The sequence below is a fragment of the Canis aureus genome, chromosome 9 (genome assembly GCF_053574225.1).
Source record: "Canis aureus isolate CA01 chromosome 9, VMU_Caureus_v.1.0, whole genome shotgun sequence".
NCBI classification, from domain to species: domain Eukaryota; kingdom Metazoa; phylum Chordata; class Mammalia; order Carnivora; family Canidae; genus Canis; species Canis aureus.
Window position 1 is genome coordinate 44,664,005 of NC_135619.1, and position 17,139 is coordinate 44,681,143.

General features: G+C 35.8%; 1 protein-coding gene across 8 annotated transcripts in view; it reads left to right on the top strand.

Moving 5' to 3' along the window:
- PALS1 (protein associated with LIN7 1, MAGUK p55 family member) overlaps window positions 1-16,490 on the top strand; it is a 75,295-nt gene extending 58,805 nt beyond the window's left edge. For all 8 annotated transcript variants that reach the window (XM_077909686.1, XM_077909685.1, XM_077909688.1 and 5 more), the window contains 6 exons: window positions 1,269-1,340; window positions 1,937-2,008; window positions 4,683-4,850; window positions 5,711-5,913; window positions 6,924-7,034; window positions 13,599-16,490. In XM_077909686.1, the coding sequence (XP_077765812.1) occupies window positions 1,269-1,340; window positions 1,937-2,008; window positions 4,683-4,850; window positions 5,711-5,913; window positions 6,924-7,034; window positions 13,599-13,775 (803 nt within the window). In that variant the 3' untranslated portion in view covers window positions 13,776-16,490. The remainder of the gene's footprint in view (window positions 1-1,268; window positions 1,341-1,936; window positions 2,009-4,682; window positions 4,851-5,710; window positions 5,914-6,923; window positions 7,035-13,598) is intronic.
- Window positions 16,491-17,139: the final 649 nt, after the last annotated feature.

Here is a 17,139-nt window from a genome sequence, read left to right on the forward strand (position 1 = left end):
AGAGGTCATATTGTCCAGATTGCCATTACAATAGCAGTCTACATACGTATGTACTATAAAAATGTGCCGTAGAAGTACATGACTATAATGTTCTTAAACATTTTAATATGTAACTGACCAAAATTATTTTGTTCCTTTTTTTTCTGAATCTGTCAAAATCAGATACTTACTTTAAAAACCTTTTTTTTTTTTTTACTTATTTTTAAATTTTAATGCTCTTAAAATTTTCCCCTCTCCTCATAATTACTTGTTTTTACTTGGAATACAATCTGTATAGCTCCTAAAGATAATGTGGTTATCTATAATACTTCTTATGTGTGTCAAACTCAGTATTAATATTTTTGCTTGTGCTCTTATGAAAATGCACAAAGTTCTGATTGTCCCAACATAGATAGAATTTGCTTATTGATTTCTAAGAATCCTTGGCTTGAAACAAAAAAGAACTGGATATAAAAATTTAAAAAGTAGAACTCTAATCCAAAATTTCTAAGTAAAACCACTTTTATCCTTCAGAAAAAATACATTTGACTTTAAGGTAGATAACTGAAAAGAAAATAAAAATCAAAAACCTTGAAAGCCTCCTAAATAAAAATCAAAAACCTTGAAAGCCTCCTAAATTAAAATCTTAATTCTGAGAGGGAAACCATTGTATGTTTTTCATTATTTATATCACTGGTAGCTTAAAGGTGGAAATAAAAAAATTACTAAAACATATACATACATACAAAGAAACGGAGATTAGAAATAATAAATGCAAGGGAATATATTGAGGTATATCTTAAAATCAAAAAGTGATGAGTGTTCACTTATTATTTTGTAAAGTTAACTCCTGGAATTAATTGATTTGATTTGAGAGAATTCTAAATGATCCAGAATCAGGATCCAGCATAGTACTTTCCACATAGTAAATGCTCAAAGAAAGCTTTGAAAAATTGAGCTGTTAACATTTTCTAATACTGGTTTATTACTTATCTTTTCTAATAGATGATGTATATATATTTTACTACTACATATCCTAGGACTGGCTGATAGTAAAGTTGAAACTTAATACTTTAAACATTTGGGGGCTTATAATCATAGCTGACATAGGCCCATATGGTAGCAGAAAGATTTAAAAGGGGATATAAGTGAAGAAGAAGAGTTATTTTCCTCCATGGCAGAAAGATTTAAGGGGATATAAGTGAAGAAGAGTTATATTCCCCTTGACTAAAAAACAAAAAAACATATTCTTTTGTCTTAAATTTTACTCTTTTCTTTCTGCTATTAAGGGAAAAGCTTTCAGCAGCAAAGAGAAGCCATGAAGCAAACCATAGAAGAAGACAAGGAGCCAGAAAAATCAGGTTGGACATTTATATTTCTTGGTTTCTTGGGTCTCCATCTGGAACTGTGTTTAAATGTACATATCTGATTTATAATCAGAAATTATTTTCTTTTAAAATCCTAGGAGTATCGGGGTGCCTGGGTGGCTCAGTTGGTTAGGCAGCTGACTTGATTTCAAGTCAAGTCATGATCTCAGGGTCCTGGGATCAAGCCCTACATTTGGCTTCCTGCTCAGAGAGGAGTCTGCTTGAGGATTCTCTTTCTCTTCCTCTACTCCTCCCCTGCTCATGCTAGCTTACTTGTGCACTCTCTCTCAAATAAATAAAAAAAAATTGTACATATCAGAATAGTCAAATATGTATTCATGGGAAGAGTGATATGAGAGGCAAAACTAATTATATTATAACTAAAGAAAGTGGATTTAAGTATTAAAGATCATCTGTAATTTGAGACTAATGGAAAATTACAGCTATTTCCCTGAAAAATAATTCTATACAACAATATGTGTTTATAAATTTAAATGGAAAACTATTTGAATTCTTCAATTTGAAATACATAGCTTTATTCAAGGAAATAAGTCCTACGTTTACAGTTAACGTTTTTGATTGTTCAACAGGAAAGCTGTGGTGTGCAAAGAAGAATAAAAAGAAGAGGAAAAAGGTTTTATATAATGCCAATAAAAATGATGGTGAGTTTGGGCACCTGGGTGGTTTAATCGGGTAAGCATCTGACTCTTGATTTTGGCTCAGGTCATGATCTCGGGGTCATGAGATCAAGCTCTGAGTTGGGCTCCATGCTCGGCGTGAAGCTTGCTTAAGATTGTCTCTCTTCTCTCTCTCTCTGCCCCTTTGCCCCTCTCCCCCTCACCCCAAAAATAATGGTGAGCTCTACTCTTAGATATAGCTGGATTTATATCTGGAAGAGGTCCATATCCCACACATGAAAGAAATTAAACTGTTTTCAGGGAGTTATATTTCTAGTCCTGTTTTACTGCTTAATGTTACATATATGCTTAAGAAAGTCTTCAGCAGAAATTATTTTCTTTTGAAATCTTATGAATAATGTAGCATTTTGAATTTAGAGAAAAACTAGCATAAAAACTATAGTTTAGCATTATATAGTGTTATATTGCTAGTTTCCTGTTTTTCCTACTTTATTTGTGAAATTAATATATACCTCTGACAAATTACAAAAACATAGTTGTATTTTAAGTAAAAATGAGTATTTTGTCTGTAATAATTCATGTCACCAAGGCAACCCATTCTACAGAGCCTGCTGCCTGCTGACTGAGTCAGGCACATAGGAGAGTTGTTTTTTGTTTGTTTTTGTTGTTGTCGTTGTTACTAGGATTAAAAAAGTTTTTATTATAGCTTCTCTTCAAATCAAAGGCTTTAATAACACAGGGCTTGTAGTCCCTAGTGACAGCAGTCTGCTGGACTTGAGTGATGACTAATTGTCTATTAGGCACCTCCTATCTGAGTTCAACAGTTTCCACCACATCCAGTTTTTATAAACCCAGACTGATTTTACTGCTTTTCATTGCCTTCTTGATTGGTCCTTAAGTGCATTAGAATTTGCTACCCCTCCTTTGGTTCTGGTCAGAAAGAAACCAAATCAATAAAGCAAAGGCACTGTTTAACTTCCTATACAATTTATAAGGCTTATTCTCTTAATACCTTGAGAAATTTTTTTAGCATAAACATGAAAATAAAATTTTACAGGTTATTGAAAAATCCCATTTAAAACTAAATCTGAAAAAAATAAATAAATAAAATAAAACTAAATCTGAGATTCAATCTACTTTTTTTCTAAAATAAGCATCTTTAATACTAATTGAAACATTGTATAACTCAGATTTATTGAATTTTTAATCCTTTCCTCTATATTTAGGTAAGTGATTAATACCTGTTTCTTTATCCTTTGAAACACACTAAATTGGTTCTGCTCTAATAGCTATTATACTATAGAAAACCTGCAAATCTAAAGCATGCAGATATATAACTCTTTATAAATAAAAATACTGCCACAGTCTGTACATGTTAAAAGAAAGAACTCTGGGGCAGCCCCAGTGGCCCAGCAGTTTCGCACCGGCCCAGGACGTGATCCTGGAGACCCGGATTGAGTCCCGTGTCAGGCTCCCAGCATGGAACCTGCTTTTCCCTCTGCCTGTGTCTCTGCCTATCTCTCTCTCTCTCTCTCTCTGACTAAATAAATAAAATCTTTAAATAAAAAAAAAGAAAGAACTCTGATTTTTCAGAGGGCAAGGCATTTTGGCATTTTGGGAAGGGCAGGAAATACATTTCATAATGGCGTCATTGTAACATATATTTATAAATAATAACTATCATTTATAATAACCGTTCTCTTCCAGGGGCAGTAACTATATGCTTTAGAAACCTTCATCCATTTAGGTCTAACAAATTCCTTGAGATTATAATGAATATATTGAAGTTCAGATATTAAAGATCCGCTTAAGTTCTTAAAGCTACTATATAGTTGAGCTAGAATTTCGATAGTTTGAGTTCCTGCTCAGCATTCTGTACTAAGCACTGGCAAGACCAAGATGCCTGCCTGCCCCCATGGAACTTACAGTTGAATGTGACTACACATCTTATGCTCTCTCCTGGTCAGGGAAAGTAATAATGAGTGAGAAGATGGCAGGCTGCTTGTTGTCTGCGTTTGTTTCTTACAACTTGACAGCTCTGAATTCATCTGGATTGTGGGCTTTAGGGATGTTATCCTACATATCACAGTTTATACGTCTTCTTAAATCATGAACTCAGGTTAATATTAGTATTCCAAGTTTGGATAGCACAGTTACGACTTGTTTTCACGTTCTATAGTCACAAAAAAGTGTTCCTACTTTCTCTGATTACATTAGTTTGTAGCTGCTATTTTAAATGTATATCTATGCCAGGTATTGTACTCAGCATATATAGTGTGTCTGATCCTTAAGCCAACCCTCTGAGTGCTGTATTAGTATCCCTGTTTAACAAAAATGACAGACCATTTGCTCATTAGTTCCTCCAGTGGTTACCCCACCCTCTGTCAAAGTATTGGCTGTAAACTATTTTACAGCACAAGCAGTGTATTTTTATTGTATTAAAACATTCAACTTAAAAAAAGAGAAGGAATAAATACTTCTAGAAGGATTAATATATTGTCTGTTTTGTTTTCATAGTATCTGGGAAGGAAAATATTTATATAATCCTACCTGATTATTACTTATCTTGATCCAAAGGGTTAAATGTTTTTAATAATAAATTTTGTTTCTTTCTAATTGTTTTGGAATATCTATGAGTTTATCTTTATTACATGGTAATAATTCTATCTGAAGTGTTTAATTTTTATCTTTTTCAAAGATTATGACAATGAAGAGATCTTAACTTATGAGGAAATGTCACTTTATCATCAGCCGGCAAATAGGAAAAGACCTATCATTTTGATTGGTCCACAGAACTGTGGCCAGAATGAATTGCGTCAGAGACTCATGAACAAAGAAAAAGACCGTTTTGCATCTGCAGTTCCTCGTAAGTTTGGATGCATTCCCATTTTCCTGTACTTTTCAGTGTACTATCTTAGAACCTAACTGGAGGGAAATTTTTCATCCAATTTATCAAAAATAGTTTTACCCAGGAAAAAGGAACTTTGTTTTAAGAAAATCTTTCGGGAATTTGTAACTCAAGGTAGTCGTTATTGAGAAATTTTGGGGTTTTTTTCTATGGTACTAATTATTCTCTAAATGAATTTTAATTTGGTTATCTTAAAATTCCCTGTTCAATATGGAATCAGCTCCTGGCTTTTAAACTTATGCAGAGATAGAAATAAATTTATTTATTTATTTATTTATTTATTTATTTATTTATTTAAAGATTTTATTTATTTATTCATAGAAACAGAGAGGCAGAGAGAGAGGCAGAGGGAGAAGCAGGCTCCACACAGGGAGCCCGACGTGGGACTTGATCCTGGGTCTCCAGGATCACACCCCAGGCTGCAGGCAGCGCCAAACCGCTGCGCCACCAGGGCTGCCCAGAAGATAGAAATTTAGACCTAATCCCTGAACACAGAAATTCTGTTTAGATTATATAGTACTTAGGGGGTGGGAGAGTTGAAAAAAAAAAAAAAGATTATGCAGTGCTTAATCTTAGGAAATAAACTTTAGGAAAGGATGAGTAGCAGTGTTTAAGATACTAAAACCACGTTTTTTTGTTCGTTTCTTAGTCTAGAAATAAAACAAATCATTGTTAAACCATGGGTTTTTAAGATTTCCTCAATTCACCTTTTTACATTTAATCTATCTTATAAAACTGAAATTTTTCCTGACTAGCAGAATTATCCCCCTGCTTACTCTGACCCATGCCGCTATTTTTACCTGATTTTGTTTGCCTAGATACAACTCGGAGTAGGCGAGACCACGAAGTAGCTGGTAGAGATTACCACTTTGTTTCACGGCAAGCATTTGAGGCAGACATAGCAGCTGGAAAGTTCATTGAACATGGTGAATTTGAGAAAAATTTGTATGGAACCAGCATAGATTCAGTACGGCAAGTGATCAACTCTGGCAAAATCTGTCTTTTAAGTCTTCGTACACAGGTAAATAAATTTCTCATACATTTTTCCCCCCACTGATCCTGTGTTTTTTTTAGTGGACCAAAGAGCTTAGTCTCTATTGTTTCTTTTTTTTTTTTTTTTTTAATTTTTTATTTATTTATGATAGCCACACAGAGAGAGAGAGAGAGGCAGAGACACAGGCAGAGGGAGAAGCAGGCTCCATGCACCTGGAGCCCGACATGGGATTCGATCCCAGGTCTCCAGGATCGCGCCCTGGGCCAAAGGCAGGCGCTAAACCGCTGCGCCACCCAGGGATCCCTCTATTGTTTCAATTATAAACATTTGACCGTAAGAAAAGTATATTTTTACTAAATACCTTCAGGATTCCTCATATTACTCGGGCTAACATATTTATCAAAGAACTTAGAGTTGTTAAGCATGTTGTCTTAATTAATGATGTTTCAGATAGAAAAGGTCATGTTCCTATAATCCCCGTTTTGGTAGAGTGCTTCAGTTTAGGAACACATAGTCATGCAATGGCTAAGGCAGGGTGAAAACCAGTCTCCTGATTCAAATAGTCTGCTTTTTCTCAGGTATACTTTTCCAGAACTTCTTTTGTGTATGTATGTGGAGTTCTTCTTATTCTGATTGCATTTAGACCCCAGCACATGGTAACATTACTGCTTATTTCTACTTCCTCCGGAAAGGATTTTGAATATGGTTATTTATAATCTTTAGGTGAGCTTCTTAGAGGATATTTTAGCATCACAGTTGTAGACCTTCAGTGTCATTCTTTTTTATTTTATTATATAAACAGGGCAAGCTAATTTGTGTGTGTGTGTGTGTGTGTGTCTGTGTTACAGCTACACAATATATTCTTACAGTGAATGGTAGGATCGGAAAATATTTTGAATTGTTTGTTACAGAGATGCTTGGAAACACTCATAGGCAATGTTTGTTTTTTTAATGACATTATTATTCCAAGTATATTATTGGGAAGTAGTTAAATGATGAAAATGACTGTAAAGATCCAAAATATCTTTTTTTTTTAGTCCTTGAAGACTCTCCGGAATTCAGACTTGAAACCATATATTATCTTCATCGCACCACCTTCACAAGAAAGACTTCGGGCATTATTGGCCAAGGAGGGCAAGAATCCAAAGGTAGAGTTATTATAGTGTTGTACCATTCCATTGAAAGAAAACATGAAACAGGCATCACCTAATATGTCACACTGCTTAAAAGCTACATTAGCTTGAGCTTTCAAACTGGTTATTCTTTCTGCCATATCACTTTTCCCAAAATTGCTCTTGTTGCCTCTGGCTGGATTGTGGCAGCTCTATAAAGTAGGGGGCTTCTCTTACTGTTCTCCACACATTCCCTATTGCTACCCCAAATGTATAATACCTTTGGCACTCCTTAAAACACCCTTAATCTTCTTTACATCGGTTATTTCCAGTAGGGATTATGTAACCCCCTGCCCTCTTCCCCCAAGAAAACTTCTCTGCAGATTCTTAGGAATTACCCACTTTTCTTTGCAGATATTCTGCATATGTGGGGAGCCAGAATTGGGTGCTCTCACTTTTCTCTTCTTTTTTCTCATTGAAATTTATGTTCTATTTGTCTTCTCAGTCTTCTCATATGATCTGAAAGGTAAAAAAATTATTTTAGAAACTGGACATGGTTGAGGTTAGTTCACATTTTACTAAACATTAATAATAAAATTATTATATACTAATGTATTGATCGGAAAGCACTGACTTTATTTAAATGTGTGAAATGAAAACTGTCAAGTGACTTACTGTATCAAAATAACAGACTTTTCCTTGGTTTTGCTGATTTCTTAAATTTTTTTTTTTTTTTACAGAGGAATCAGTTTTCCTTATTTCATTTGCTCTCTAAATCTCCTTAAAGCCATAAATACACATAACACTCTTCTTTATAAAATCCTTAAAAGTCATTAAAAGTGGGGTGCCTGGGTGACTCAGTTAAGCATCTGCCTTTGGCTCAGACCATGATCCTGGGGTCCTGGGATCGAGCCCTGCATCAGGCTCCCAGCTCAGCGAGGAATCTGCTTCTCCCTGTCCCTCTACCCCTGCCCCTGCTCTCTCAGATAAATAAAATATTTTTTAAAAAGAGGTCATTAAAAGCATACTATTACTCCTTTCTTATGATTCTTGGCTATACAGCATAACCACCAACCCTCTTTCTTCCTCCCCAAGATAGGTCTTTTTTCATTCTTGGTCTATTCATATTTCTTTTTTTTTTTTTTTTTAAGATTTTTAAAATTTATTTATTCATGAGAGACACACAAGAGAGAGGCAGAGACACAGGCAGAGGGAGAAGCAGGCTCCCTGCAGGGAGCCTGATGTGGGACTCGATCCTGGGACTCCGGGATCATGCCCTGAGCCAAATGCAGACGCTCAACTGCTGAGCCACCCATGCATCCCTCATGTTTATTATTCAATCTATATGTGAAGATTGTATTTTTCAGGGTCTTAGGCTATAGACAAATAAGGATTTTTCCATCCTACATGATACACACAACTCTGGTTGATCTGTTTAGGCTAAAAGATCAGCTGGCTAAAGTAGTGTTCACCCTTTTTTATGTTTGCAACACAATTGTGAGTTCATAAATTAATGGAATCAGAGTACCTGCTGTTCTTAGCATTTGGGATGATACAGAAAAAAATGGGACATGGCCACTGGCTGTTCTTGAGTGGGATCACAATAAAGAAAATAAAACTAAAACTATGAAACTTAGTGCCCAGTAACTACTTTGGTAGACCAGAAATACCATGGTCATTGAAGGAAAAGGGTGGACCAGAGTGAGCTTCCTCCTACTTATTCAGCCTAATTTTTCTATTTTCTAATATGCACACTTTTTGTTATGTTTTTCTTCTCCAAGGATTCAGTATCCTGCAAGGGCTATATAAGATTCCAAAATATGTTAGGCAACTTTCTTTGGGTTGGTGGTGCCAGGTAATGTTCTCATGGGATTATTTATACTATTATTTATTTTGAATTAGCTATCCCATATTGAGTAAGGTGTAGAAAAGATACCAATTACCAATTATAACTGCAGGGAGCCCAATGCAGCACTCGATCCCAGGACCTCAGGATCATGACCTGAACCAAAGGCAGACACTCAACCACTGAGCCACCCATGTGCCCCTAATTATACATATTTTTAAAGGAAGAACTTAATCAGTACCAAAATGTTTTAACACTTTACAGTATGTTTGATTTTCTAATGAGAATTCTCTGATTTTTAAAAATTAACTTCATTGAAATTATTTTATGTTCAATTAAATACGTACATTTTATTTGTGTAATGTGAGTCTGGCAAAGTGTATACCTGTGTCACTACCATGCCAGTAGAGATTTAGAACATCTTCATCACTCTAGAAAATTGTCTCATGTTTCTTTGAAGTTAATACCCTTCCATTCTTCCCTAGGCAATCACTAGTGCTTTGTCACTGTAGATTTATTTTGTCTCTCCTAGAAATTCATATAAATGGAACCATAGAGTATATTTAAGTTTACGTCTGACTTTTGATCAACATAATGTTTTTGAGATTCATCACTGTTGCATCAAACAGTAGTTCATACCTTCATATTGCTGAGTGGTATACCATGAGCTTAATATATCACAATGTATTCATCAGTTAAAAATTATTTGGGTTCTTTCCAATTCTGAGCTAGTATGATTAAAGCAGCTCTAAGCATTCATAATCTTTTGATGGACATCTATGTTGTTTCTCTTGAATTGCTGGATCAAATGGTAAGTGTATGTTTTAACTGTATAAAGCTGCAAAACTATTTTAAATCAGTTTGGTGCCATTTGTTCCACATCCTTTCCAGATTTTGCTTTTTGTTAACGTTTTTTGCCATTCTGATAGGTGTGATGTGTTACCATTAAGGTTTTCATTTGTATTTTCCTGATGAGTAAGGATAGTGTCTTTCCATGTAGTTATTTAAGCATATTCTTTTGTGAAATGTCTTTTTAAAAATAAATTGGGTTATTTTCTGAGTTGTAAAAATTCTAATATATTTTCTCAGAAAAAAAAATTTTTTTTAAGATTTTTTATTTATTTACTCATGAGAGACACAGAGAGAGAGAGAGACAGAGACAGAGACACAGGCAGAGGGAGAAGCAGGCTCCATGCAAGGAGCCCGATGTGGGACTCGATCCTGGATCTCCAGGATCATACCCCAGGCTGCAGGCGGCGCTAAACCGCTGCGCCACCGGGGCTGCCCAGAAAAATTTTTAATGATATCTTTTGAAGATCACAAGTGTCTAAGCTGTGTACTTTTTCATTTTTCTTAAAATGATTTTTGTTTACAGTCTTAAAAAATTTGCCTGCTCCATGATTATAAAGATTTTATCCTGTTTTCTTGTAAAACCTTTCTTGTATTCGCTTTTACTTTTAGGCCTGAATTTGTTTAGGGTGGTGGTTGGTTTGGTGTTTATTTTTGTTTTGTTTTTTAACACACATGGATATTCAATTGCTGTAGCATTATCTGGAAAAGACTATCCTTTTTTCTGCTGAATTATATTGGCACCTTTTTAAAAAATGACGTGGTCAAATATGTAGCAGACAGGGTGGGGATTATTTCTGGACTCTTTCCTTTGTTTATGCTAATATCACAGTCTTGATTACTGCAGCTTTATTTTAAGTCTCAAAAAAAGTCATAAAAAGGAATGAAGTACTCATACATTGTACAACATGGATGAACCTTGAAAGCATTATAAGTGAAAGAAGCCAGTCACAAAAGACCATTTTGTGGAATGTCCAGAATAGGCAAATCTATAAGGACCTAAAGTAGATTAGTGGTTGCCTACAGCTGGGAATTGGTAGAAAATGGGGTGTGACTGCCTATGGATATGAGGTTTTTGGCTGGGGAGAGGGGGTGGGTGATGAAAATACTCTGAAATTGTGGTGTTGATTGCACAACTCTGTGACTATATTAAAAACAATTAAAATTGTTCATTTAAAATGGGTAAATTATAAATGAATTTTATCTCAAGTAAATCATTACCGAGGAAGAAAAGTCTTAGCAAGGGTTTCTATAGAAATTGAAAAGATGATTTTAAAATTTATATGGAAATTAAAAGAAATAACCAGAAACTAGAAACTAAAAAAATAACTAAGCCAGTGGGGGGCATTGGTACCTGGGTGGCTCAGTCATTTAAGTGTCTAACTTTTGGTTTTGGTTCAGGTCATGATCTCAGGGTCATGAGATGGAGCAAGCATTGTGCTGGGCTTTTCACTCAGTGGGGAGTCTACTTGAGATTCTTTTTCTACCCCCCCTCCCCCCACCACAGTGCTCTCTTCACTTTCAAATAAATCTTAAAGGAAAAAACTAAGTCAGAGGCCTTTGGTCTTTGTTAATATTCTTATTTGTCTCTTTTCTAGTTAATTGACTTATACTTATTTTGGCTTTAATTTGCACTTGCTCTAGTTTCTGAAGAAAACTTAGATTTTTAAGTCGTCTTTTCTAATATGAAGGTATAAATTTCCCTCTAAACAGTTGCTTAATTGCATTGTACAAATTTTGAGGTTGTCTTTCATTATCACTTTGTTAGAAATATTTTCTCATTCCCTGTCATTTTCTTCTTGAACACATAGGTTATTTAGAAGTATGTAATTTCCACATATTTGGAGATTAAAAAAAATTTACTGATTTATAATTTCATTGTGGTCAGAGAACATAGTCTGTAAAGATGTGAATCTTTCAGAAATGTTTGTACTTTATTTTGTGACCCAACATCAGTTCTATCTGGGCGCATGTTCCATGCACAATGCTGAGAATGTATAAAGGGTGGTGTATCTTACTGCCATTTTTTTCCACCTGTGTTTAATTTCCTTTGGTATTTCCGGTACTGCTTTTTTATCAGTCATACAGTAAAAGTGTTGAACAAAAATAAGTCCTCAGTTTTAACTCTATGAAATGGTGCTAATCAGGAAGGAGCTGTGTTCCTCACTGGATGCAGAATGTAAATAATCAGTTAATCTGATTGCAGAATCTCTCTACTAGAATGGGGGCCCGAGAGTGGTAAACTGATAGTATCGAACTGTTATAGTCTATTTTGCCTATAGGCGAATTTTTTCAGTCCAAAACTTTTTGAGCAAAAATAATTTTGTTTCATCTTAGTCATGAATTGTGATTTGAAAAATAGTTGGAAATTAAAACCTAAATTAAAACAAAATAAATGGGGGAGCCTGGGTGGCTCAGTTGGTTAAGTGTCGGCCTCGGCCTTCTGCTTGGGTCATGATCCTCAGGGTCCTGGGACTGAGCCCTGTGTTGGGCTCCCTGCCCAATGAGGAGTCTGCTTCTCCTTCTCTCTCTGGCCCTCCCCCTGCTTGTGCTCTCTCTTGTTACTCTCTCAAATAAATAAAAACTTTAAAATAGAAACAAATGGTATAAACCATTTTGGCAAAAGACAAAATAATGCTTTAAATTTGATAAAAACTAGGTGGATTGGCTATTTATGTGGATCTGTGTGAGATGTAGGGCTTTACATTTCAACTCTAGCACCACAAAGTTTAGATTCTGTTTTGACTTCTGGAATGTTCTTCCAATAATCTTGAGATTTGAGTAAGCCCAAGTTTTAGCAAGACTGTTACAGTGTGTTTAGTTAGAATGATGTAGTAGAGTCCCCTAGGAAACAAAGGGTTCTTCTGTGTACCGCAGCCAGATGCACAACATTCCAGAATGAAAATTAGAGAGCCACACAAGAAACTGCCTCAGGACAAGCCAGAGATGTCATATTTTTAATGTTTCCTACTGTTACAGAAGCTCAACCAGTTGAATAAGTTCTGTATTGTGGGTCCAATGTAATACTGGTGTGTGACTTTCATATCTGAGATGTTTGGACTTGAGTTAAATTAGTTCTCTTCATTGACAGGTGATTTTGGGGTAGTTTTACTTTCTTGAACACATGTGCATGGTAATCAGAGTGTTCTGAATAAGTTCCACACCCTGCCTTACCACCTACTCATCTGTATGAAACAGCTACTTCCTTTACCAGTGTAGTAGTCTGTTTTGTATCATTTCCCAAACTCATCTTCAGATACTTTTTTGCATCTTTAAAGACCACCTTTGTGTACTGAAAACAGAGAAGCAGTTTAAAGCCAAGTAATTCCCCCAAAACATGAGATTAAATCTTGGGTTGACCAGCAGTGTTTTCATAGGATACCCATTTCATTCTATTGATCTTTCCTTTTCCCATGTTCATCCTGCCGAACTCTGCAACAGATATAAAGGACAGTGCATCTTTATAAAGCCAAGAGTAGATGGCATTTTGGGTTCTACCAACCTTGTTTCAACCAGAAAGCTTCACTCTGTATTAGAAAAGATGTTATTTTTTAGGGAAAGGTTATGATGCCCCAAAATGCTTGAAAACAAATGTCTGTAGGGAATCCTAAGTAATAGTCTTGGCTTTTGAAGCCTCTAGTCTAGTGGGTAAAACAGCTACATGAAAACCTGAGTAGCAGTATAAACAAGTTATATTGAGTCCCAAATGATTCAGTATGAATCCTGAAGACACCAGAGCAAAGGAAATCACTGAGCCCATGAAAGGGTTGAAGAGGAGCTCCTGAAGGGGGACATATTTTGAGACAGCAAGCAATATAAGATTATTTTTTGTTTTTGAATCATCTCTGACTCATTGTGTTTTGATAAGGAATGGAATTACCTCAGTTTTTGTCTTCTCTTTACAGCCTGAAGAGTTGAGAGAAATCATTGAAAAGACTAGAGAGATGGAGCAGAACAATGGCCACTACTTTGACACAGCAATTGTGAATTCAGATCTTGATAAAGCCTATCAGGAATTGCTTAGGTTAATTAACAAACTTGATACTGAACCTCAGTGGGTGCCGTCCAGTTGGCTGAGGTGAGGGAAACATCCATTCTGTGGTATAATTGGACTTGATCTGGCAACTGCCACTAGGAAGAGAGCCCTGATACTTGAGCAAGACCCTGAGGTGGCAGGCCGAATAAGCTGTAGACCTGTTCTTTGATCTCAAACTGGTGAGAAAATCCCCTTAGGCAATTTGTGCATAGCAGTCTTTATTCACTGTACGTGGCTTTAGAGGTTCTTGCCTCCTCTGGGGATTTTAAATGGAAGCTTTCAGCAGACCAGTTCCATTTCATCTATGTAAAAACCTTTTAATTCTATTTTCACCTAAGTCTTTTGTCTGGTTTTTCCTTGAAAAACTTGTGTGTATATACACAGCAGTCCATGTCTCACGTAGTTAAAAATATTGATGCTATTTAACAGTTAACTTAAGAACTTCATGGGAATGGGAGGGGGGACTGTGCTTCTGTGCACTGGGCAGGACAGTATTTGGTTAGAAAGCTGGTTTTGTTACCAAAAATATTTTCCTAAAAAGTCAAACAAAAAAAAAAAAAGTGCCATTTTGGTCTCAACCTACTCTGTTAGGCTTGAATTCATTTATATGTCTTTTAAGTCTAAAACATTCCATTAGAATTACCAGTTTTTTAGCTCAGACTTTGTGGATCAGATTTCACTGCACACAACAGATTGTGATCTAGCTAAACTATAGCATATGCTGATCTTTTTAATGATTTTCTGAATTTTTTGCTCAAATTGTCACAAGTGATTCTATAACCTTGTTTCCTTTCTGTGATATGCATAGTACAAGAGAATGTAGAAGTTACACTTTTATGAATGGCAGATGGTCATATAAACTTGATGGTTAATTTCTTCCTCATGATGCAAATAGTTTTTCATATATATGAGAGGACATAGCACCTTTGACCGTTTTGCATTTTTATATATGAACATAGTATAATTTGATGACTATACCATATATAGGTAATAAACTGGAATTCTGGATGAATATAGCTGCTACTGTATACTAATATTTAATAAGTTGACAAATGGTCATTGATAACACTTGTTCAGCATTGGAATAAAATTATAGCCAAGGGGAAATACTCTAACAATTGACTTTGAGATCACAAGGAAAGGATGACCTGAAAGTCATTTGAACATTATAGGAAAAGAACATGGGGAGGGTCAGGGGTGAGGGGTGGTTGAGCATACAGAAGGTTTTTATTCTATCAAGTTCTGCCTCTTAGAACCAGAATGCAGTGGCTTGCTGTTTAAGCTAATGGGATTTTCTTTTCACTGTCTCTATAGCTATAGCTTTAAAATTCAACTTCTGTAACTGGCATGGAAAGTTCATTTGTAGTCTTTTCAAGCCTTTAGGGATGGTATGATGTGTGTCAAACGACCTCAAATGTGAATGTCTTGATTTTATTTTTAGGACTTTAGCTATAGCATTTCCTGTTCCCAAAGCTAAACACTGGAATAACAACATAGAGTTGTCACTTAATTTAACATAAGCAATTGTTTTTAATGAGTAGTTTGTCCTGGTGTTGTGTATATATTTGATTTCTATGTAATTTTACTTGAACAAATGTAGATAGTTTATGTTTTCTTTGTTCAAATTTGCATGGCCTTGAAGTTGGCTGCAATGTGTGTCTTACACGGAAATACTTTCAAGCTAACCGTTCCTTAGGAAGAAAGTAACTAATGTTCCTGGGTCAAGGGAAGGAATGCCATACATCCTATCTTTTCAGATCTGAAACACTCCAGCTTAGGACAGAGAAAACCAAGGAATTATTAGCACTTAATCTTCTCAGTTTTCCAGTTTGCTTTCTCCTAAGGAATGATGGGTAGTCTATGGTAGACAGTGGAGTTTTATGAGCTGCTTTTCATAACTGAAAACTGTTTCAATCCCAAGATCTAAAAGGTTGGCAGTTTAGCTGTTGTGCCAGTTCCTGAGTTAGCATACAGACCGTAGAGCCACACTAGGGCCCTGTGCTTTCACAAGCAAATCCCCTACCAAGGCACGTGTGCAAGTTATCGTACACTTTTAAGTAATCTAAGCTGACAAGTGATTTTAGAGGTCAGTGAAGTCCTGCGGTTCTCTCCTTATCAGCAATGGAATAGGGATAAAAATGTTTATGTTCCAAAATTTCCTCAGTCCTAGTGACATGAATGTGTTGATACTCAACACAGTCCCTAAACAAAGTGAAAACTTAGTTGTTGCTGACTTCCTTTAAAAAAAAAAAAAAAGTCTTGCTATACACTCAGTTGTCCAACTGCTCTGGCCAGTTCCATTCTATGTCCTTTGTGGTTCTGATTGGAGACCCCAGTGTGGGGGAGGTCTTACCCACTTACAGGAATGAGATCAATAGCTAATAAAATGCACGTTAGTTCAAATAAGATAATACCTTTGCTAAATTTTCATAAGTCAGAACAAATGAAAAATAGTATTTAGGCTAATCCAGATTTGCTTTATATGGAGAGTATGTCTGGATTTTTTCCTTTTCTCATGGCCTAAGGAATAAGTATTGATAAGGAATAATTTGAATGTAATTTTGTGAATGTGTATGGAAAATATAAACCAGGGATTTAGCCTTAAAAAAAGGTAACCTTTTTGACATCTATTGTTAATCCTCCTTTGTACTCCTATCTTGTATCTGCACTCTTATTTTGAGTTGTCATACTGCACACTGTATTGTAAAAACGAAGTAAAAGTATATTTCAAATAAAATCACTTGAGTATGTTCGGTGTTTACATCCTTTGCTATTCAATGTTTCAACTCACCTAACCACCCCGTCTTCAAGTTTTGGCCAGAAATAAGTCCATTGGAACCTCTGCATGAATCATAAAATACCTTCATGATACCTTCATACCTTCATAATAATCTTCATGGTGGGGGAGTGCCCCCTATTGGCACGGATGTAGGTTCAATTTCCTTGTTTTAAGATAGCTTAACACTGTGAACTTAAGCATTTTCTAGGGGAAAAGGTATGTAATACTCGGGCAAATTCTACTTATATGCAGCCGCCAAGGATTGAGGGACAGAGGCTAGGATTGTTCTATATTGAGTTGACAAATCTAGAACATTAACTTTTCTACTGTACCACTCCAGATTTCTGAAAGAAGACAATCATACCAACAGAAAGTGTCACACATACACACACACGTGCTACCCATCTGGCTTTCTATTCCTGATTCTTTCCTTCACCTATGGATAGTATCACCCTGCACAACAAATTCTGTTCACTATTTTCTTCTGATTTCTAGTTAATATGCTAAAACCATAAAATCTGTAGTTTTTTTAAATTTTTATTTATTTATGATAGAGAGAGGCAGAGGGAGAAGCAGGCTCCATGCACCGGGAGCCCGGCGTGGGATTCGATCCCGGGTCTCCAGGACCGCG